General features: G+C 41.1%; 1 protein-coding gene across 1 annotated transcript; it reads left to right on the forward strand.

Annotated features, from left to right (window-relative positions):
* Positions 1–123: 123 nt before the first annotated feature.
* LYPLA1 (lysophospholipase 1) lies at positions 124–21890 on the forward strand. The gene is made up of 9 exons (XM_084849561.1): positions 124–209; positions 4661–4692; positions 7007–7072; positions 8767–8814; positions 10956–11026; positions 14834–14907; positions 16139–16240; positions 17634–17810; positions 18517–21890. The coding sequence occupies exons 1-9, from the start codon at positions 141–143 to the stop codon at positions 18568–18570; spliced, it is 693 nt and encodes a 230-aa protein (XP_084705687.1). The 5' UTR covers positions 124–140; the 3' UTR covers positions 18571–21890.
* Positions 21891–23604: the final 1714 nt, after the last annotated feature.

Raw genomic sequence — 23604 nt, forward strand, 5'->3', positions numbered from 1 at the left:
AGAGGGGGCGGCGAGGCGGGCTCGCGGCGCTTCCGCCCCACTTGCCTCCTTCCAATCCGTTTCCCGCCACGCCCGTTTCCCCGCCCTCCCTCCCTGCCTGTCAGTTTTTCGCTGGCCGCTGCGGGAGGAGAATTCGGTGTATGTGCGGCAACAACATGTCCGCTCCGCTCCCAGCCATCGTCCCGGCTGCCAGGAAGGCCACCGCCGCGGTGAGTAAAGGGAGCGTGGATGGAGAGCAGCGCCTGACGGTTCTTACCTTGCGGCGGGACAGCTGGCCGTGCGGGGCGGGATGGATGGCGCGGTGGGGGCAGTCTTGGGGCAGCACGCCCGGGCGCGCCTCCTTGGGAGTAAAGCCCACGGAACTCCGCGGGTTTATTTCTGAATAAAAGTGCTTGCGAAGAGCAATGCTGTAAGCCCCCTTTTCCTAGGCCGGCTGGGGAAAGGCTACGCCACCTGCCCCTGTCACTGGCTTGGCCCTGGAGGCCTCTGGCGCGGCGCCCTTCTCTGCTGTGTCTCGGTGGGCGTAATGCCCTTGTGCCGCCTCTCCCGTCCCCCTTCGAGATAAAGGCTTGGGTTTTCCTCTGGCCGGCTGGGTTTTACCTTTAAATCTGTAACAAATAACTTTAGTATGCAAGAGAGGTGTAGCATGGATGTTTCAGCCCGGGGCTCTTTCCCCCTCTCTTCAAAAAATCAGGCAAAGCTTAAAATCCAGTTTCACCAGTGCTTCCATTTAGAATTGCGCCGCACAAAGGTTGTGTTCCAGTGGGATGTTTGTCCCTTGTTTGGGCTGGAAGTGCAATTAAAGAGCTAATTAGGACCACACAGCGGCTTGGATGGTTTTCTTGCTTCGGATTGTGGTATCCTAATTCATGTGCAAGAGCTGGATAGTAACATTTGTGTGAAGAAATAAAAATAGCATTCATTTCACTGGCTTGGTGTCAAATGCTGGGGGGGGGCAGGTGGTGTTTAAGTGGAAACAAAATAGCACTGAATGTCAGGGGAGTCAGATAAATTGTTGAAAGGGCTTTGAAGAACTAGCATATGTTCATGTTCTCATTAGTGGAAAGATTTGATTGCAACAAAATCTTTCACCACCTTCTCAGTTTCTTTCAAAAGTGTCTGAATGTGAACACGTGCATCAAAATAACCAAAAGTGTGACTTGGAGTTAATGGAGTTATTTTTGTGTCAGTTACCATGCAGGAGTGTCACAAATAAACAGTATTAAGATCTTTATCTGCTTAATTGGTAAAATTTTAAAAGTTGAGTAATGAAGGTGATTAGTGGGATACTCTTGCTGCAGAATATCTTTCAGGTATTTTTAAATACCTGAATGAGCAATGCAAACAAGTAATTTATTAGGTTGGTCATGGATCACTGCCTTGTTGTGGCGAAGGGGCTTGCGTAACTCAGTGAAGCCATAAGCTATGCCGTGCAGGGCCACCCAAGACGGACAGGTCATGGCGGAGAGTTCAGAAAATATGTGGTTCACTGGAGAAAGAAATGGCAATCCACTCCAGTATTCTTGCCAAGAAAACCCCATGGAACGTATCACAAGGCTAAAAGAGATGACGCCGGAAGAAGAGCCCCTCAGGTCGGAAGGTGTCCAATATACTACTGGGGAAGAGCAGAGGGAATTTCCAAGTAGCGCCAGAAAGGGTGAAGCGGCTGGGCCAACATTAAAAAAAACCAAGATCATGGCATCTGGCCCCATCACTTCCTGGCATATAGAAGGGGAAGAAATGGAAGCAGTGACAGATTTTATTTTCTTGGGCTCCAAGATCACCGCCGACGGTGACTGTAGCCATGAAATTAAAAGACGCTTGCTCCTTGGGAGGAAAGCTATGGCAAACCTAGACAGCTTAGTAAGAAGCAGACACATCACCTTGCCAACAAAGGTCCGTCTAATGGTTTTCCCAGTAGTAATGTATGGCTGTGAGAGCTGGACTATAAGGAAGGCTGAGCGCTGAAGAATTGATGCTTTCCAACTGTGGTGCTGGAGAAGACTCTTACGAGTCCCCTGGACTGCAAGGAGGTCAAATCAGTCCATCCTAAAGGAAATCAACCCTGAGTGCTCATTGGAAGGACAGATACTGAAGCTCAACTATTTTGGCCACCTAATGTGAAGAGAAAAGTCACTGGAAAAGACCCTGATGCTGGGAAAGATTGAAGGCAAAAGGAGAAGGGGCCGGCAGAGGATGATATGGCTAGATAGCATCACCGATGCAATGAATATGAACTTGAGCACACTCCGGGAGAGAGCGGAGGACAGGAAGGCCTTTTCGTGCTATGGTCCATGGGGTCACGAAGAGTCGGACATGACTGAACAACAACAACAGTGGCCCTAGACCTTTGATGTCTATGTGCTCGTCCTTACGAAAGGAACACTTAAACAATTAAGTCACACATTTGGGAGGGCAGGGTAAAATACATCCTATAAGACCTATGTAGACCTCCCTGCCCCCCCTGCTGCCAAATTTATGACAAAAAAGGGCTGATTTCCCCTTGTTTTTCAGAAAAGCTATGTTTTGTCATCTTGCGGCAACAAAAAATATTGGTTTTAAAGAAAAATTGGACCTTTTCTGTTGCTGTGCTATTGACTTTTGTCAACAAATTTGACAGCAGGCTTGTGGCCCCCACTGGGTTCCAGCGAGGTGTGTGTGTGGAATTGGCCCCTGGATCCCTGGAAGTTGTCCACCCTGACCTACATCTTGAGCCTATACATACTCAGGAAGACGCTCATTGTATGGAGCAGTGGCATGCAAAGGCAGTTTTGAATGTGACATCTAAATGATAGCTTCAAAGGAAAAGACGGAACGGCAGCACCCCAAAAAAGATGCTAATGTCAAGCAGGTGTCAAAGGAGAATGTTCTTTTTACAGTTGAATTACCCAACACATTTCAACAAGTGTCTTCACTAGGGGAAACTGCAAATATCAGACAAAAAGTAGTTTTAAAAATTGATGCTATGTGTTCTCAATATTATTTTATGGAGTGGAGGTTTGGACACTTAAAAAGAACAACAAGCTGAGGAAAATCGAACCATTTGAAATATGGATATACCAACACATGCTGAAAATACTGTGGATTGATCGTGTAACTCATGAGAATGTACTATACAGAGTAAATAAACAAACAGAATTGGTAAAGCCCATTAAAAGAAGAAAGTTACAATACATTGGTCATATAATCTGAGGCGAAAAATATACCATACTCCAAATCGTTATACAAGGGAAAATGGAAGGAGAAAGTTCAATAGGAAGTAGATGAACATCATGGTTAAAGAATCTGAGGGAATGGTTCAGCTGTACTTCTATATAACTATTCAGAGCAATGGTGTCAGAAACAAAAATAGCTGTAATGATAGCTAGCCTGCAATAGGAGATGGCACCTGAAGAAGACAATGACAATATTGAAATACAAAATGAATGAAATCAGTGTGAGAATCTGAATGCTAACATTAAGATGAAACATGGAATCCTTTTAAAAAGTGATGATTAACAGCAGATGTATAAAATAACTATCAATCTACCTTGCATATTTTTGTCCAAATCCCTATTTATGGACTCTGGAATGAGCTCCCCACTGAAGCCTGCCTGGCGCCAACACTATCATCTTGTTGGCTCTAGGTTAAGACTGCCCTCTCCTCCCAGGTATTCAATGACATATGATGGGGTATTTATGTCAGCTGTCTTGAACAGGTCTATTATTGAAATAGTTTATTGAAGTAGTTTCTAGTTGCTTAAGGGAGCAATCCTATGGCATCCAGACAGCAGCTAGGTGGACGTAGGATATGCCATTTTCCAGGAACTGACCTCAGAGCCCACATGCTGAGGTCATTTCCTGGAGAACCAACCTTCCCTCACTTCTGCGCTGCCTCGGAGGCAGCACGGAACAGCCTGGTCCTCTGCACTCGCAAGAGGAGTGCAGAGCGGCTGGAAAGGGGCATGGCTGGGGGCATTGTGGGGAGGTCATAGCTACGTGTATGACACATCCTGTGTGTTGTACAGCAGCCTCCTTCCCTGCTCCATGCTCCTGCAACTAGACAGCCGCAATCGGCTGTCTAGCCAAAAAAGCAGGGCAGGAGAAGCGCGGAGGGAACGATCCCCTCCATGCTTCTCCTGCCCTGCTTTGGATAGGTGGTCGCCTCCAGGTTTGGAGGCGGCCACCTATCTTGATAGGATTGCGCCCTAAGTTTTAAATTTTGTACGTTAACATTTTTAGATGTTTTATTATGTAATATTTGTATAATGTGATTTGTAATTTTTGAGAATTGTTGTGAACCATGCAGAGAGCTTCAGCTATTGGGTGGTATAGAAATGAAAATAATAATAATAATAATAATTCTGTGAATCAGCTATAAGTACCCCTGTGCGTCACAGAAGGGTACAGTTCCTGATGTATTAATATTGGTGGCAGAGCTATAGATGGGTTCTAGTACTTGTACGAGAGTACTAATTATGCCCTTCTGCTGGCCCTGATATCTTCAATCCTGATCACGTGAGCTGCCTTTAGCTTGGTCTGTTGTTTGGAGTTGGGATTTATGTGGGTGTTCAAAAACAAAGGCTACTGCTGAAGAGTTAGATACAGGCTCACAGAAGATGGCTTTGTACTATGTAAGCTTTTTATGTAATTGTCTAACTTGTGTCCTATTAACTTCTAGGTCATATTTCTTCATGGATTAGGAGATACTGGGTAAGTAAAATCCTGATATGCAATCTCACCCTTTGAAAATGCATTTTCCTATTTGACTTGCAAGGAATAATTACAGTAGCGTCATTGTTTGGAGGCTATTCTGCATCTGGAGGCTGTTCTGTGCTAGATGCTATATTAGATGTAGAGTTTGCACCTCATCCTGTAGTGTCTACAGCTCAGACACTTAAAAAAAACCTTAACTAAGAAGGCAATCGTATGCCCCCTAGACAATGTCTGGGGCGATATAGTTCAGTTTCTGGGATCTGAGGTCAGAAACAGGGGTCTGACCTCGGAGCCCAAAAACCGTGCTCCCTCCCCCCTCCCCCTCAGAACCAGTGCAGTTCTGGCTACATTCCTGTGCTCAGAAATGGTGCGGGGAGATGGGGAAAAGGGGATGGTCTGCCCGTCGAGTGAAAATGTAGGGTGGCTGGAGCACAGAGGCGAGGATTGCCTCCATGCTCCGGCTGCCCTGCATTGGATATTCAGCAGCCTCCACCTTTGGAGGCTGCTGACTGTCTCCATATCATTGTGCCCTAAATCTCTATCTGAGCTATTGACTGGAGAAACTAATTATGGGAAAGAATATATCTAGATAGATAGGCATGCATGCATGCATGCTTTGCGATTTAATTTTCAAGGGTTCAGTTGATAAAACTGCTTGAAATGTGGGCATAGTCCCATTGATGATTTTTTTTTTTAAGTTATGTGCACATTGACACTTGATTTAAGTTAGGAGTGGTTGGAAATAAGCCAGAAGTGATATCTTATAGTTGCTGTGTGTCCTGCCGTGTTCAGTGGGGCTTACTCCTGAGTAAGGCTGCTCAGGATTGAAACCTTAGTGTGGTTTGAGTTACCCTAAATATGTGAAGGCCCAGGGGGGAAAAGGAAAAATTTCAGGGGAAAACCATCTTTCCTAATTTTAAGTGCTATTTTCTTGTTGTTTTCTGATGGAGAAAACTGGAACTTTTGGGGAACACTGAAGAAAGCTCCTATGAAGTATGTTCTCAGTTGGAATGAGTGAAATGCCTTTTGAGACAAGGTTTTACTTTCTCAAAATGAGTAATATTCATATTTTAATATAAGATAATCTACAGTGTTATTAGATTTATGATGCTAGCATTTTCAAGGATATGTGTATTGTTTAAAGGTGACTAATTTGTCCACAATTAATAGGTCATAGTGTGTGTATGATGATGATACATTATATAAGTGTTCAATGATTTCAGCAGTTTGCAGTGCTCTTTCTCTCTTTCTCTAGTATTGGGTATATTTACAATTTTGGTTATACTTTTGAGGCTACAATCCTGTGCATGCTTACCTAGGATTAAGCTCCACTAAATACAGTACTTCGTACTTCTGAATAAACATTTATGGAATGCTCTGTAAATTTCATAAATATGCCAAGTACTATAATTTTATAATGTACAGCTAAGTTATACATTATGCCTTTTGTGTTTAAAGCAGAAAAATGTTAGGTTTGGTAAGAAAATAACAGAGCAATCCTATTGAGGAGGTTTAGGAACCGAAACTTCCTAAGCCTTACCAGCTCATGCTGGCCAGGTGGAAGGTATGGGTGGGTTTTTCTTCCTCGTTGAGACCATGTCAGGGAAATCAGGGGGCTTTGGGTCCTGTGGATCCATGACCTCCCCTGATGGACCTCCAAAGCACCCCTTTTTACTCCCATCACTAGTGAACTACCAGAGCTGCACTTTTGCAATGTACGACAGCCCATTGCCCAGCTGGCAAGCTATAAGATTGCAGTCTTGTATTATGTACAAAATATATACAAAAAATATTGTATATATTTTGATTTCCCCCCGAATTGTTTTTTCCCCCTGGGGACGCCTGCCACCCCCAGAGGGGGTTCTCCATGGTTTTAATGTTTCTAGAAATGTTACGGCTCTGCTGGCATACTGAATATCAAACCTTCCATTTTGAAATTAATATTTAGATCTGCATTTGGACACTTGGTTGACCAGCTTACTAATCATAGAATGACCCCTATTAAAACACTATATGTTAGGGTACTACGTGCCTTCTACTCCTTGGAAGAACATTGTTCTGTTTCCTTAATCAAAATGTTTATCTTAATGCAGTTCCCTCGCGTGTTGAATTTATCTGTTACCTAAGTTAGGAATAGTTTTGCTAAATTAAATTTTACAAACTTCGCATTAATAAACTCTGGGATTGCTAATGTTTCTATTCTCTCCATGCTGCCCTGGGTTTTATGAGAAAGCAAAGAGAATTAGAAACTTCTGGTCATTAGTAGTGTTGGAGGACTTTGAATGACACTTTGTTTTGTATGTTCCAATAGGCATGGGTGGGCAGAAGCATTTGCTGGTATCAAAAGCTCACATGTAAAGTACATTTGTCCACATGCGTAAGTATGTTAACTCGTTTTGGTTGGTCTTTTCCCCTACTTTTCAAGATTAGATTACAGACAGAGGTTTAGTAAAAGAATCTCTTTTTTTTCACATGGTGGCTCTTAAAGTTAGGTATTCATGTCTGTAGTTAAGCATATTCCATCATTTCAAACAAGTTCAAACAATTTAAAGGCACATGCAGTCTCATTAGCATGATCACTTGCTTCAAGCTTGTAGGGGAGGGGGTTCAAGTGCCAACCACTTGCTTGTTTCGAAGTGGTGAGCAGCAGGTTTGTTTTTTTACAAGCAAGTAGCAATTTGAGTGTGCCTCATGGAACACCAGTATGAGTTCCTTTCACTTGTCAGTTATACCTCTGAACTGTGTTCCCTTCCATCACATGTGCATTGAGACAGACAAGATGGCAGGACAAAACTTTTCAAGTCGTTAGGTACAAGCACCTAGAATTCCTGGCATGTTGAGATGAATAAATGGTTACAGAAACCTACTTGTGGGACTGGAGTGTGTGCATCCAAGGGATGCTGCCGCAGTAACCAGAATGCATGCAGAATTCAGTACTTGCCAAGAACCCTATGCTATGGATTGTGAAAAAGCCAGTGGTATCTCATTCAAACATCTGAACTCAAAACAAGGTAGCAATGCAGGGATCCAGACATTTCCTTCTGAAAGAGATTTGGCCTCCACCATTACTAGAGGCTTCTCTCTGTTGCCCCCAACCTTTCTTGTTGGACTGACAGTGTATCAAGAGGAACTTTGTGATCCTGTTGGTTCAGTGTTTATGTCACCTAGCTTCCTAGTAGCAAGGGGACTAAGGTTCTAACTCTTGAAATGAAACAATTATGTATCTAGACCTGGAGATGGAACCCTTTGGATCAAGGTGTGGAACTCAGAGTTGATCCAAGGGCAGAACCCAGTGAAAAACTGTCTGAAAGCTAAAAGAAACCCCAATCAGGCCAATTGTTTTCTATTCACTTGGCAATCCTAAGACCCAACTGCACAGGGAACCTGAGTTACACAATCCTAAATGGTGTCATGGGACCACGAGGGCAGTATCTCTTGGGAGGACTGTAATACAAGGAGTAGAGTGTGACTTCAGTGCAAGGGGTGGGGCTAAAAGTTGGGTCCCAAGCACACAGTCCTTATGATGAATCCTAAACTATGTATTAACATGCCTTCTCTCAGTAAGCCAACCAAGATTATACTCCCCACCCCACCCCCCACCCCCGGTCTTGGTTTAAATGCTCAGCATTAGTCTCATTTAGGGACTGGCAGATTTAAAAGTAGGAAAAGAATAGGTCCATGGCATGTTGTACATTCCATGATGGAAGGAACGCAGGAAAACAAAACTTGTGAAAACTTAGGAGATTTATTGGTGCTCAGTGCCTCAGTGAACACAGGTGTAGAAGTACATATGGCTCACATTACGCTAATTGGGATGCTCACTGTATCACTTTGGCAGTTAAGACATGGCAAGCATTTGGACAGGAGCAAGACGCCTCTGCTGTCTTTGCCTACAACCCAGTTTCTCTTCAAGGAGGTCTGCCTGTTATGAGAATCATGGTCTTGTAAGGAGCTAGTGGTAGGATTAATTACATATTGCAAATGTAGATGTTTTTTAAAGTATTTGCCAAAATACAGAGTTATTTGAAATATTCTAAATTTTGATGAAACTTTTCTTCCTACATTTTCCAGGCCAGTTATGCCAGTTTCTTTAAACATGAATATGGCTATGCCTTCTTGGTAAGTAATGGATTGGAAATAATATTGTGTAGTTCTCTAGGTTTATTGCCTTCTTTATTCCTGATCATGGTATTTATTTCTAAATATAAAGACATTATATCTTTATATTGAGGGAAATAGGGAGAGGGAGGAGACTCACCACTACATGGTAAAAATGATGGATGTTTATGAACACTATAAATATTGCAACTTGAATTCACTTATGTAGTTGGCTTAATTTCACATAGCATAGTGATTTCAGAGTAATGGCTGGAAGGTGACAACAATTGTGGCCTATTTGTGGACTGTAACTCATAAAGAAGAAGAGGCTGGGCCTTGTCTTGCCAGTCTTCCTGAGCAGTAGTGACACCTGTTCCTCTCAGAGGGTGGAGCTTTTGCCACAGATGAATGGAAGAAGGCAAAGAGGACATAGTGCTGTCCACTATGCTGGTCTTTCATGTCACACACAGGGAGTCTGGATGGAGGTACTTGCCCAGGGTTTGCTTTGCTCACTTCCCTCCATAACAGATCTTGCTGTTTAGTTCAAATCAAAATTTTGCCTTCTGAACATACCTTAAAGACACAAGAACCTCCTTTACTTTATGTACCTTTTTCTCTCTGTTCCAGAGTCCTCTGGCTCCTTTGCTTGTAGGGTTACCACCTCTCTTTCTGGCCTTGTTCCCATGCCCTTAACAGCAAGTGACATAAAGAAATTAAGGGAAACTTTTCCAATTACTCTGTCTACCAGCTAAGAGAAGCTTTACTTAATTACCTAGCGTGAAGCTGCTGTTAGAGGCACAGGAGCAAGCCAAGAAAAAATATGATAACCTGTTTGCAGCTTCTCATGTTCATAAGCCCTGTAGAGTTGACTATATTGGGTTACTTCTAAAAGCTGCATGGCACACAAGAATGTATAGCTGCAGTTTCTCTTTCATAGAGTGGTAGAAAAAGCCATATCTGTTACATTACAGTGATTCGTGAAGTGCTTAAAAGAACAGGAGCCCTGCCAGATAAATTAGCAACTAAGCTGTGTGTGAACTAGCCCCTTCTCTTGCTTGCCACTTCCTTTCTTCAGCATCCATCCATCGACTGCTCCCTGCTCCCATGTTGCTCCTGTGTTAGCTTTCCTAGATCTCAGCTACAACGCAGCCTTTGCTGCCCAACACTATTGTTTCTCCCCGACAATCCCTTCCTGTGAAAAACATACAGCTTCTGATCCTTGAGTCCCTCATCTCATTGGTCTTTCCTCAACTATCTTCTGTCTTCTTCAGGCAACTTTCCCCTCAGGTGCCTGTATCTCAGTCCACCATTGACTCTGCCATGTAACTTTTAAGTTTCTTGCTCCCTAGTCTCCTAGTACTTCTCTCTCAGATTGCCTGTCAGGCTAACACAGCTTCTGTTCTTTCTGTACCCCATGTGAGGTTTTAATTCCTTTCCAACTGCTAACTTGCTTCCCTTGGAAGAGGCAGTCTCTCATGTTCCCATGTAACCTATCATCTTCCAGCACTTAGAATATTTGTAGAGATTCTAAGGCACGATCAGTCAGTGCCAGAGGCTTTATCACCAGTGTTACACCAGTATATCCCTTCATGTATTACAGTAAAAAGGTATCCTGTTCTGTGCCTTGGATTAATTTTTGTCTCACCATTTCTTGTATGTGCTATAATAATGGGAACAAGACAAAGCTTCAAACATCTTTCAGTGAAATGCATTTACATGAGTCTGTAGGTCCAGCTATACACTGTTGTACTGGGATTGGTGTATCTGGGAATACGCAGTTCCTTATGCTATGAAGTGTATGAGTCTGTAGGTCCAGCTATACACTGTTGTACTGGGATTGGTGTATCTGGGAATACGCAGTTTCTTATGCTATGAAGTGTATGAGTCTGTAGGTCCAGCTATACACTGTTGTACTGGGATTGGTGTATCTGGGTATACGCAGTTCCTTATGCTATGAAGTGTATGCTTAGAGACCTCAAAATGTATTTTTCTCTGCGTGGTCTTCTGTTTATATGTGCAGATTTCATAGATTGCACAGCTTCATAATTCTCAGTCTCTGCTTGATACAGGATTGAACCTATATGCTTTATTTAACACGTGTTCTGAATGTTGCCATTGTGTAGAGACCTGACTAATACAGCATAGTAATTGTTTGATTTAAGGTTTGATATTATTGGACTAGCTCCAGATTCACAGGAAGATGAAGCTGGGATCAAGCAAGCATCAGAGAATGGTATGTTATTTTACGTGTTTGGTGAAATAGAGATGGATAATTGCTTGGGATTTGACCAATTTTCAGCCTGAGTTGTAATTGCAATATTAGTTCATATTCTGTGAAATTATCTGTAATTTGCATTCCTATTGTAGAACAATGATCTTTTAGTAAATTGACATTCTGCATAGAATTAGTAGAAATGGCAATTATAGTTTCAGTACTAAGATTTGAGAGATGAATTATATGATGTGTTGCTTTATAGTCTCAATGTGTGTGTGCCTGTCACTAGAAATAAAATAGTCCCAAATTTCAGTTTGGAATCCAGGGTGTTCTATATACCTCCATATATACCTATATATATTGTTGTATAACTATGCCGCTATACCTCCATAAATAGAGATGGTTTGTGCTTTTCTTATAGGCATTTAGACTACAGATTGCTTCAGGGTAAAGCAAGTGAGAAGTCTATCATACCACATTTTAATGAACTCACAGGCACCTGTGTTACCAGAGTTTAACTGTCAATTCTGCCTAAAAAATAGCAATCTCAGGTGGTTGAGTGATGACAGGATTGGCTATTGAGAAACAAAAAGGAGCTATCCATATGGTTGGCTGAACCCCCGGGGTATGCAGAAGTACAAAACATTAATAATCAAAACAACAACAAAACCAAAGGGAGAAAAAAACTTTTTTATAAAAGCCAAATGAGGACTGAACATATCCAGTGACCTCCAAAAGTTACAAAACATTAAGTGTCAATTAGAAAAGGAAAATGGAAGACTGGGGTTGGTGGGGATGTGGTGGAGAGAGAGAGTGAATTGGCCTGCTTGAGACCCTTATAGCTTCTAGTATGGTGGAGGAGGGCATGGTGGTTTAATGGCACCCTGAACAGGAGTGCTCCCGTTAAACGGTGAGGCTACACTGCAACACTTTGTCGCAGGTTCCACCTATACTGCCTAAATTCCATCATGCATGAAAAGACAAACAAAGTCATTGCCTACACGCAGGCATCTTAGTATTTGTGACATGTGTACAATATGCATTCTGTGAGCAGTGAATGAGCATGTGCTACAGTTACTTAAGTTCCTACCAAGACTCAAGATTTTGAAGCTCCCTGGGGTGTTAAAAACAACTTGTGCAGTTGTGCTGCAAAAAGGTGGAAGTAGTAAGGTAGGAAACAAAACAAAAAATGTAAGCCCTGTGGAGAAACCCCAGTGGCACTGAAGCCATTACTGTAATGCATGGACACTAGCTGCTGGCTTTGAGGACAACATTTTCTATAACTAGTTCATTTTCTTCATTAGCCTTTTAACTTTAAGTGCTTGATTTGGTTTCAGTCAGCAACTTCCAGTTTCAGTATTTATTAAAGGAGTCTTTGTGCAAGTGATGTTCTCATTCTGGAGACTATGAATGTATTATTGCAAATCTTTACTCCTAGACAGTGCTATTTGAAAGAAAGCTACGTATGGTGATAACTTGCCTGATATTTTTTAATGTAAAAGAACAGGATTATTCTACTGATGTCTTGAGTCAATGTTTGGTGGAGACTAAATTGTGTTGTTCTAATCAAAATTGTATTCTAGTTCGAGCGTTTTTGATTATTGATAAATTATAGGATGAGATTGCCTTACTCTGAGGCTAATTATGCACCTCCCTACTCTGTCTGCAGAACATAATGACTGCAGTCTCAATGGAATGAGTTTCCTCAGTGTTTGGCATTGTAGTCTGGACACTTTTGCTATTGACAGGGTTATTACAAGTAACGTCCTATGCCTTCTTCCAACTGTTATTCACCAGTTTAAATGTAACTTTGTGTGGCAACTCTCCATTGAGTCTTGCTGAAATGTCATATTTTCTGCAGTGCAGCTGAGTAAATGTTAGTAACACTTTCACACCTCTCATCAGTCTTTATTCTTCGTGGTCTCCGTGCATCACACATAGGGGCTCTGTGCCTGCGCCTAGCCTTTGTTCAGGAAACTTCTGTAGCTGCAAAAAAACATTTTTTGGCAGTAACCCTCCCCCACCATCCTACTGTGCATGTCCCAGTGGGTTCCCGCCCGTCTCCTCAGTTCAGTGCAGCTGAGTAAATGTCAGTAACACTTCCACACCTCTTATCAGTCTTTAATGCCATTGGGTTTTTTTATTGCCATATTCTTTTTCAGGTTAGCCCTTAATTTGTTGTTCTGTTTCCTCAGCATAGTTTACATATTCTATAAATCTATTATTTTTTGCTGATGTTCTTCCATAGGTTTTCCTTTTACAGAGGAAACTATGAGTACTAATGTTTCTGTTCTGCTGTTGCCTTAAAGTTGGGCATTTGATGAATCAAAAAAATTTGGTCAGTTGACCAGTCAAATATTGGCGAATAATGGACAGGTATTTTTAAAGCACTAGCTTTATTAGAACAACAAAACATCATTTAATTATCAAAAGGTTTGATACTTACATACTAATTACAAAAAAATCCAAATTAGTTTTCAATGTTCCACAACAGTTCTCTTTTAAACAGTTACAATGAATTAGTATAGCTTAACAATAGTGGGTAAGATTTGCATAAATTTAAATAATTCACTGAACAATTCTTTTCTTTGGCTTTTATCAGACTTCCTCAACCTGGTGCCCTCCAGATGTATTAGACTACAACTCCTAGCATTCCTGACTATTAGCCATGCTGACTGAGGCTGATGGGAGTTGAAGTCAACTCATCTGGGGGTCACCCAATTGGGGAAGACTCAATTTTATTCTGGAACACAAGGGTCAGCCTGTAGTTCAGAAATTTAAACAAAAAAATGAAAATAAATCAAATGCACCAAAGTAACAGCAACTGTTAAAGGCTATAAAAGTATCCTGCAGCCTACGAAGTGGAAGTATTGGCTTTGTGGAATATTTGACAAATCAGTTGACCAGCACACCAACCATATGTTGCCTAGATAATTTTGAAACTCCTTGGGCTCCTCTTAGCAGAATGAGAGACCTGTGCATTCCAGCAGTTCACTCCTCTGTTCTCCATTTCTCATTTGCATTGCACCATCTGTGCTGCAGACAATAGGCAAGCAGATGGAGTGGGAAATAGCAAAGGTAAATGGCTGACACTAGTGAGGATAGGGCGATAACCCTGGTGTAGGTGGGATCATTTGTATCCTCTGTATTATAAGAGTTAGCAGAAACTCTCTTTTTTCCGTTGTGTATTTAAACTTTTGCCTGCTTTACTTGCTCCTGAGTCAATCTTTTAGGTGAGGTTTGATAATGCCTGTTGAGTGATAGGGTTCTGATTTCAGTAGCTTTGGTTCACTTAATCTGTTTGGCCATGTGAGTTGCTAGATAATGGGATGAATGTTTACTGTTTCAAATCCTGAAATACAAAACTTGTTGTGTAAGGAAATGACTTGGTGGCCAGACAGAGGAGCTAATGCAGCAGATATCTGCATTAGCTTCCTCTAGCAGGAAGCTAAGGAACCCTTAGCAGAAGACCTCCCTATGCTGGAGAAATTGGAGAAGTTGCAGAATTTGGGAGCAAGATCCTGGCCTAGAATTTTCACATTCTAGGGAGATTGCTAGGCGTGTGTCTAGCACTGTAGTAGTAGTGGCTGGGAGAGTGGGTAAGGCTAGAGAAGTTGCCATGGGAATAAGTGTGGATGAAGGCTCCCAAAGCCTCAGGGCAGGAAGAAGAAATAGGTGGTGTGTTTATCCCAGCCCTTCATAGAGGGGGAGCCTACCTATTAGCCTCATAGTATCTTCATGACATCCTGTTACTTTTTATGTGATAGCCTCATGACAGTCCTTCGCTTCTTATGATCATCATTAACAACTAGACTTCCTTTGCAGTGAAAGCACTTATAGAGCAAGAAGTAAGGAATGGAATACCCTCAAACAGAATAATTTTGGGAGGATTTTCTCAGGTAAAACTGAATTCTTCTCTCCATCTAGCACTATTTTTGTAGAAGTTGAAGATGATCTTTACAATATGGCAACTCTGTTGTTACTAGCCTATAACTTCAAATCCAAATAATTTCTCTATTTATCACTTTGTGTTAACTTTCAGAAAGACCATAGCTTATTTTCCTTGACACTTTTTTATGCCCATGCTCATAAGTATGTGGCGTGTAGCAGCACGAGGGGTCTCCTGGTGTTTTTATGGATTTGTTATTCTTATATTTAAACCCATTTCTCATGTTTCTCCAAAGCTCAGGATGAGTTACTATTTTCAAACCAATAAAATATGCTAAAATCCATATGTACTTGGCATTGATAACTCAGTGCTAGCCAAAATAAATACTGCATAGTTTCTAGAAAATGCTGTGGCCTTGGCAAACCTTGGCAAACCTCTCTGCCACAGGAGTTGCAGGATCTGTGGAGCAACCACAGAACACCATCCACATGTCTTTATCCTTCTCAGCCAAACATAGTCTGTCATGGGGCATAGGGGATGAAGTAGTCACTTGGACTATCATATCAATAAGGCTAGTATGCTTAAGCAAGTGAGGATTTTGTAAATGGGAATTTGATGCAGGACAAACTCAGCCACAATGAAACTAGGAATTTCATTCCTAGGAATAAGATAAAGCAGGATGCTCATCCTCTTCTTAGTAAAACTTTTACAATAGGATAGTTTCACAACTATGTTAGTTGCTCAGAAAGTCAAATAGTTGTCCCTTCACACATCCCCAATAGCATAGCATGTTAAACTGTGCTACATCAAATATAGCTGTCCGCAGAGCCAACCACTTCACTCATGCTCAGCCAAGTTGAAGAAAGGGAGTAGTTTGACATGGACTCTTGATATGCTTCAAGGTCATTGCAGAAGTGCCCATTGGAAAGCAAATGTTTTACAACTGTCAGAAGGGGTCGGGAAGTGAGACTCAAATGAGGCACACACTTGAAGAGACTTAGTGTGTGGAACATTCCACCTGAAGGAAAACCACCTCTCATTTTGAGGAAGATTGAGGTAAAGATCTAACAATTTATGCTTCTGTCACATAAAAGTAGATAATTGCTGTTTGACTAGTTTGTAAATACTAGGAAAGGAGCGTAGTTGAAGTGACAGCATTTTGAATTAAGTGTATTGCAATGAGCAATTGATCAGTGTGTGTTTCAAACTGTAATAATGACCTTTGCCTTTGGTTTTATTAGGGAGGAGCTTTATCACTGTACACAGCTGTCACAACACATCAAAAGTTAGGGGGTGTTGTAGCACTCAGCTGTTGGCTTCCACTGCGGACCTCATTTCCACAGGTAGTATACTGCTTTCCTAAAATTCAAAATAAAATAACTGAGTTCACTTATACTTTAAATACCTTTCATTCAACATGCATGACAGAGAAGCAGAATTATCCCAATACTTCTTTTTTAGTATAAAGGCTGCTTACAGCAGGTTAAAGAGCCTCCTGTTTGATGCATTTTTCCATGCCCCTTCTCAGAGCCTGAATACAGAAGAATATGACCAGCATATCATGCACCCAAGAAGTCAAACAAGGTGTTTCGTTATTTTTAAAAGATACTAGGATACCAACTGGATGTTTCTTTACGGCCTTTGCTTATCCGAACAGCACAGATAAAAGAGCATACTTTATACAATAAAGCAGGGAGGGGAACCTCCAGCCTAATCCAGCCCACAGAGGCTTGAGCTCTCTTTGCAGGCCCCACCTTAGTGCACTGCTAAATACATTCCCCAAGCTCTGCTCCCTGGAAGCTACTGGAGGCTGGGAGAGAAGCAGGGAAAATAATTCCACTGTTATCTCCAATCCATGAACAAAGATAAAGCAGAGATTCCCCTGCACATTGCTGCCCCCTCCTAATTGGGAGGGCAAGTGGCATGCAGGGAAATCCCCATTTTATCTCCGATGGGGATTCTCCATAGCATGTGCTACTTGCCCTCCCAACTGGGAGGCTGAGCAGAGCTCTAGGTGCTTTCCCAGCCGAGGCACTGGATGGAGGAGTGATCCTCCAACCCAGTGCTTTGGCTGGGAGGGTTTGGTACATGTGCACTTTCTCAATCCGGGGAAAGCACATGTGCATCGCAGCCAGGCTCAAAGGGGAATATTTGGCTCTGCCCAGGTTTTCCCCAGCTAGGGAATGCCTGGGTGGGGTGAAACTGAGCCAGCTCTTTCTCCTTTGCCCCGCTCCCTGATGTCATTTGGCCTGCAGAGGGCTGGGTAGGAGGCATCTCCCCCACCACCACCAAAGTAGTTCCCCACCCTTGCAATAAAGGGACTAAAGTTAGATGATCCTTTTTTCAGCATATGAGGCTATTAGGGAATGGTTTTTTTAAAAATAAAACCCACTTAAAATATACTTTTAGATGAAGTTCTTCGAAATGTAATGTGAATGTTGAGTTAGCAACTCTTGTGATGCTTGCTTTACCAGTTGATTTAGTTCAGTGAAGTATGATGACAGGAGCTGCTAAGACAGTTAGATGGAATTGTTTTCTATTTAAATAGCAGTGACCAGCCACTGAATCTCAGCTTAACCTACCTCATAGGATGATTGTGCGGATGAAAAGGGAAGTGGCCATGCTTAGAACAACGCTGAAATGAAAGTATAATTAATAATAATAATAATAATAATAATAATAATCTGAACAACATGCTTTTCACCTGTATTTTGACTTTCTGTAATTTCTTGATAGGGTGCCATCAACTGTGTCAACAAAGACATTCCCATTCTCCAGTGCCATGGTGACCGTGATCCTTTAGTCCCGCTAATGTTTGGTTCTGTCACTTCTGAGACACTAAAGACTATGCTAAATCCTAGCAACATAGCTTTCAAAACTTATTCAGGCATGATGCATAGCTCATGTATTGAGGTAATAACTATTTTACAACAAAAATGAGTTGAGTGTTTTAATTGGATAAGAGTGGAAAATATTGATGTCTTCTGAAATATTATTTATTGCTGTTCAGTTTAATGCATCAGGTGGCATCGATATGTAAGTTCTTGGAGCTGTTTTTAGGATATAATTTAATTTCCAAGCACTGGTAAAAACTATTTGAGCATTTTTCATTCCTTAAATAAGATAAATCTCCAGACGTCATGTGGTGTGTCAGTCTTAAAATAGTTTTCCACTTCCTTTTATAAGTGAATCAAATCAAATCTCAAGTATACTCAATTTTGTATCAACTAAATAGCCATTATTTTGGAATGTAATTCCGACTTTATTGGCATGGAGCCTGCTAGCACTGTTTACAGTGCAATCCTGTACATGTCTGTGTAGAAATAAGTCCCATAGAGTTCTGTAGGGCTAACTCCCAGGTAAGTGGATTGCAGGCTTAGTGCAAACAAGTTGAAGACATAATGACAAGTCAATGGCATGTAAAATCTTTTGGTTTTAGCACAGTAAAATAAGAGTTCATGTTTTAAGATTGATTGGATGGAAGAGAATTGGATGACATTTTCCAAAGAATTACTTTGCATTGTAAGGAGCTGAACAATATGCTGTATTCTTGTATATTAATTCCTGCATTATCAGTATTAATCAATTAAACTGGATGATTGTTTTTATTCTTTAACAGGAAATGATGGATGTGAAGCAGTTTATTGACAAGCAACTACCTCCAGTTGACTGAAACTTTGTGAGAAGCTTGCTGTTAAATGCACCAGCATCATCTGTATTAGATTGTTTCTTTTCATGCAGCCATTTCTAAAGCATCTCTGGGCCTACAGTGTTATCTGTATTGCAAAGAATAGGTGGCTAACTTCATGAGAAATTATGCTCTTTTCAAATCATTGGCCATGGTGTAGATGTAAGGCAGAGGAAAGGCGTGTTGGAATATAATTAGGCATACTCATCTATGCTAGATTGCTCCAAATTTAAAGTTGTCCATTGAGAACTGATGACCTTTTATTTTAAATAATTGTTTAAATGAGAACATTTTATGTTCACAACCTGTTTTATTACTGCTTGCTGAATTGGCATTCATGTATTGTACATACAGTATGTAGTATGTAAACCTCAATAAGCATGCAGTGGTAGAATAAGTATTCTTAAGGGTCAACTTTAACAAATATTATTGCATGTGCAAGAAAAAACTTTTGTCCAGTCTTCAAATTATTCCTACACTTGAAATATTTCATCTTCTAAGTGAGTGCTAGGCTACTTTGAAATCTTGGAAGAAATATCTGATCTCTAGACAGAATATTCCCACTGAACTGCCCTTATTCAGATGAAATGTGACATAGACATCACTAAGTTTTTATATAAAACTTTTAATAAATTGAAAATTCACATCATTACTATTCCTAACACGTTGTGAAATTTAAGGCTCTTCTGAATAGCCTGGTACATTTCTTAACTGAGAAATTAAAATCAGACAATACATTTTATGAACAATTCATCTTAAATTGTTTTCTTTTGCTTCAGAGAAATCAGGTGTCGTGCTATAAGTGCACAACCACTGATGTAAAAGAGGAGTGCATTCAGAAATAAGGAATTGGAGTCACTTATGCTTTCACACTTGGCATGACACGGTGGCTTTTCCTTTTAAAATTCTTAATAAAATGTGAAGTTCTTGTCAAAACAAAAAAAATGTATCTCCCCCCCCCCCCCCGATACAAAATAACAAGCTCTGGTAATGTTTGAGAAAAAGAAAATATTCTGTCTTACAACCTGCCATAAACATATACAAATAAAACTCAAAAGCTTCCTTAGTAATGTGTGTAGCATAAGCTTCAGAATTGTTCTAAAAATAGTATTACGGATTTGGTGATGGTGGAGATTGTAGATGTGTAAAAAAAAAAAAAAAAAATAGGATGTGTTCTCTCTTCCAGGCCCCACTATTTGCTGCTTGCCTTAGCATTATATGGTTCTACCATTTTGCATTAGGATTTCATCACTAGTACATACCATTCTTAGGATGCAGTCCTATGGGGACAGTCGGCCGGCCGCCTCTGACCTCAGAGGCGGCTGACTATCCAGTGCAGGGCAGGCAGAGTGCAGAGGGGATCTTCTCCTCCGTGCTCCAGCCACTCTGCATTTGTGGCTAGACAGCCAATTTTGGCTGTCTAGCCAGGGCACCTCAAGAGTTCGTGTGTGTGTGTGGGGGGGAGGCCAGACAGCACAAAGGAAGTGTCATAGTGGCGCTTGCCCCCCCCCCCAGGAATGCCCCCTTTTTGGCCACTCCTTGCTGCTCTTACGAGTGCAGAGCCAGGGACAAACTGCCTATGAGGCAGTGGGGGAGGGGGTGGGGATTCAGGTTTCTAGGAACTGACCTCGAAGTGCTGGCTCCGAGCTTGGTTCCCAGAAAACAAAAAATCCTATGGCCGTCTAGATGCTGTCTAGCGACCATAGGATTACGCCCTTATTGATGTTCAAATTGTTGGGTTTCTTCTGTTTGCTTCATACATATGATTTTATTTTTCCAAGCGTAGACATGCAATCTAACCTCAGTCACTTTATTACATCTGCAGTCAAGACAAGGATTTAATTAGAACTGCAGTTAAGGTTATGGTGTCCCAAGGATGTTTGATCTCCTCCTATCCATCTTGTGATTTTGCCCTGCATTGTGCCTCACATTCCTTAACCCTTGTTGGGCCTTCTATAGCCTATCAGGCTGAGGGTCATCTGTATGCCAGCAGAAATGAGCAGCAAAGCTGTTCCTGGACTGTACCACTTCAAGTTGCAAGCAAGTTTCAGTGTTCCTTCATATATTTTAAGAACTTCCCTGCATGGACATGTGCAGGGGGTTTCAACTTAGCCATTTCCCTAAAATCCTGATTTCCCAGAAGGGGATGTTGAATGGAGCATTGAAAGATGCAACCTCCCCATTTGTAGCTTGCAACAGCTCAGGAACAGCTACACCACTTGATTCTGCTGAATAGAACTTGGCCTTTAGAAGCAGCAAATGCTTCTATAGTCAAAGCTTTCCCTCAGAGATATTTCAATACTGGGGACCTCTGCTAGTACTCTGCAGGAGTTGGTGAACATGGGATTTGAATATGGAACCAGTGTGATTTTTCTCAGTGTTTATCCTGTTTTTACTGGAGAATAGTTTTCTATATAAATATGTGCTCCTGGAAGAAAGCAGTCTGACAGTTTTCAATCACTTTCTGGTAATGTCTGCAAGTTTTCAGAACCCTGCTTTCTAAACAGAAGATGTTCTACTAAACAGTGTTTCTTATGGAATAGTCACTGCTTAGATATGTATTTCTCTTAAAAAGTAGAAGTGCAAATATAGGTTTTGATTTACTATAATGTATTTGTCTTATCAATTTAAAGAATTTGTGTGAAACTACTGAAATCAAAATGGTAGTACCCAATAAGACAGCATGTTAAGTTTACTATGGAATTTGACATCTAACATTTTGCCAAAAAATCAAATGCTGATATCCAGTATTAGATTACTTTTAATTGAAGTATTTGTGTGAAATACTTAATTGCCAACTTACCAGTATTAACTGTGTTGTTTATCATAACCCAACTGCTGTGACAATGAAGGCAAAACTGATGGCTTTATTTGGAATTTTGCCCTGATAGGGTGCCGCTTTTGGTTTTTCCTGAACTATTGTGTAATGTCCAATGCAGTGAATTGCTGAAGGAGTAATGTACTTCGTGTATTTTAGATCTTTTAATTCAATGTTTGCCTTAATGAAGTGTATTGCACTTCATTAAACTGCAAAATGCATCTTTTTATAAATAGGTGCTATTGACTCTCAAATATAATTTAAGAATGTATGTGTAGGATGTTAATGAAGCCATATGTTTAGGCCGGGATATTTTATAAAATACTACTTTAATTTGGCTTTCCTTTATCCTCAGTTGTAGAAATCCAAAGTTAACATCTTGATTTTATATTATCTGTTTATGGTAAGAAATCTGTTGTTGAAAAGGCCTTCTTGTAGTTGATAATTGTAACCTTTCTGTTACTGTGAAATAAATTCTGAACAATCAGTGTATGAACTAATTCTTGTAGCAGAGAAAAGGCCACAACCTTTACATGTACATCTCCAAAATATTGCAAAGTGGGAGGTGAATATTTCAGATTTAAACATGGGGAAAATGTTCACTTGTGGCTTTAGGTCAACAGTTAGACATGCACCTGAAAGCAACATCAACAGCATCTGAAAATGAGAGACACAGTATGTGAAGCAACATTTAATATCTTTGCTTCAACTGGGCACTGTGAAGTCTTTCCATTGTACTTTCTATGGTATGGGTTCACATATACACTGGCTACAAATTTTGGCTAGCTGTGGTAGCCAAATTGAAATTTGTAGTTGCTAGGATCCTGTCTCTCCCTTTATGCTGCACTGTGTGAGATAAGGAATAGCCCTCTGCGGCTCTCCCCTGCAGCAAGTTTGGAACTGAGGGAGTGGAGATCATTCCTAAACTCTGCCCTTCAGCCTCCCCTCCTCCAACTTGAAACTGAAGAATCTTGTGAATAGTCCCTGTAGTTGAGCTAGACAATTAAGGGATGAGTTCAGTTTCCAGCTTCAGGTATGACAGGAGGACTGCAGCTTGTTTTTGGTCTGGGCTTCAGAAGCACTCTGACCATCTCAGCAGTACTTTAAGCCCCAGCCTTCTTTGCTGTAGTTTTGTGAGAGGGTAGAAAACTTTGCTTAGCTACACTGTAAATGTGAAACCTTCTGAGCACCTCAGAAGTAAATTGCAATTGTGGGGGTGATCTCTTCCTCACTCCAAGTTTGAGCGCAAAGTTAGGGTGCCTCTCATCCGACTTGCTCTAGAGTGATGGAACACTAGTTCTGGTCTGCATGACCTAGGGTGCATTGCTATGCATGCTTAGACAGAAAAAAGTCCTACAACTCTCAGCATGCTGGGAGCTGTAGGACTTTTTCTGTCTAAGCATGCATAGCATTGTGCTCTTATATTTCTCCAATAGCCATAGCTCTCTGGGCAGTTCACAACTATTAAAATCACAAAATACAACATAAAATTTAAAAGTTTAAAACTACAATATAAAAATTAAACCAAAATAAAGCCTAGCAGCAATGCAGAGATTATGATTTTGTGATCCACCAATCTAAAGCTCACCAGCCATGTATTGTGGCTCGCCAGGTGTTTGCAGCTCTCTTCCTCAGTGTATCTAGGTAAATCACCTATTTTTAGCTAGTCCCTGGTAATGCAAAGCTGATGCTTTTGGCTCAATAAACAAATCGTGCAAGTCTCTGGTGTGTGGACTCATCCTTGCCTTGCGTGTTCCTTGGGTTACAAGGTGATAGTCCCAAGTTAACTCAGTGTAGGGTGAAAGCATTTTCTGTTCATCAGCTCCCAAAAGTAAATTGAGATGGCAGTGATTGCTGTAATTTTATGTAGTCAAGCATGGCACGTACTACCAAATCTCAAGGGACTTCCCTTATCCTCAAGGTTTTTGTATATGGGTCCTGTATATTGATGATTCCCTTGGAGGGCAGCTACTGGATATGATCAAGCCTTTGTATGCTAGTGAAAAGATACAAGTTCTCATGAATGTGTGCAACTTTTTCATCAGTGCACCTACTCCTGTGTGGATTGACATAAACCTGCTGAATTCCTGAACCATACACAGTCCTCTACAATACAGATCAGATAATGAGCAGGGTGACTAGCATCTCACACAATCATACAACCAGAAGGGATCAAAGCATGATTATTCCCTTCTGTGCAC

This window comes from Heloderma suspectum, chromosome 4, assembly GCF_057233095.1.
Source record: "Heloderma suspectum isolate Gila_16-S chromosome 4, 16-S_ref, whole genome shotgun sequence".
Taxonomy (NCBI): Eukaryota; Metazoa; Chordata; class Lepidosauria; order Squamata; family Helodermatidae; genus Heloderma; species Heloderma suspectum.

Coding starts and splice junctions, on each gene's coding strand:
- LYPLA1 (XM_084849561.1), top strand. CDS start 141: ATGTGCGGCAACAACATGTCCGCTCCGCTCCCAGCCATCGTCCCGGCT. Junction 14,908..16,138: donor TTTTGGGAGGATTTTCTCAG/GTAAAACTGAAT, acceptor TGGTTTTATTAG/GGAGGAGCTTTATCACTGTA. Junction 16,241..17,633: donor TGCGGACCTCATTTCCACAG/GTAGTATACTGC, acceptor ATTTCTTGATAG/GGTGCCATCAACTGTGTCAA.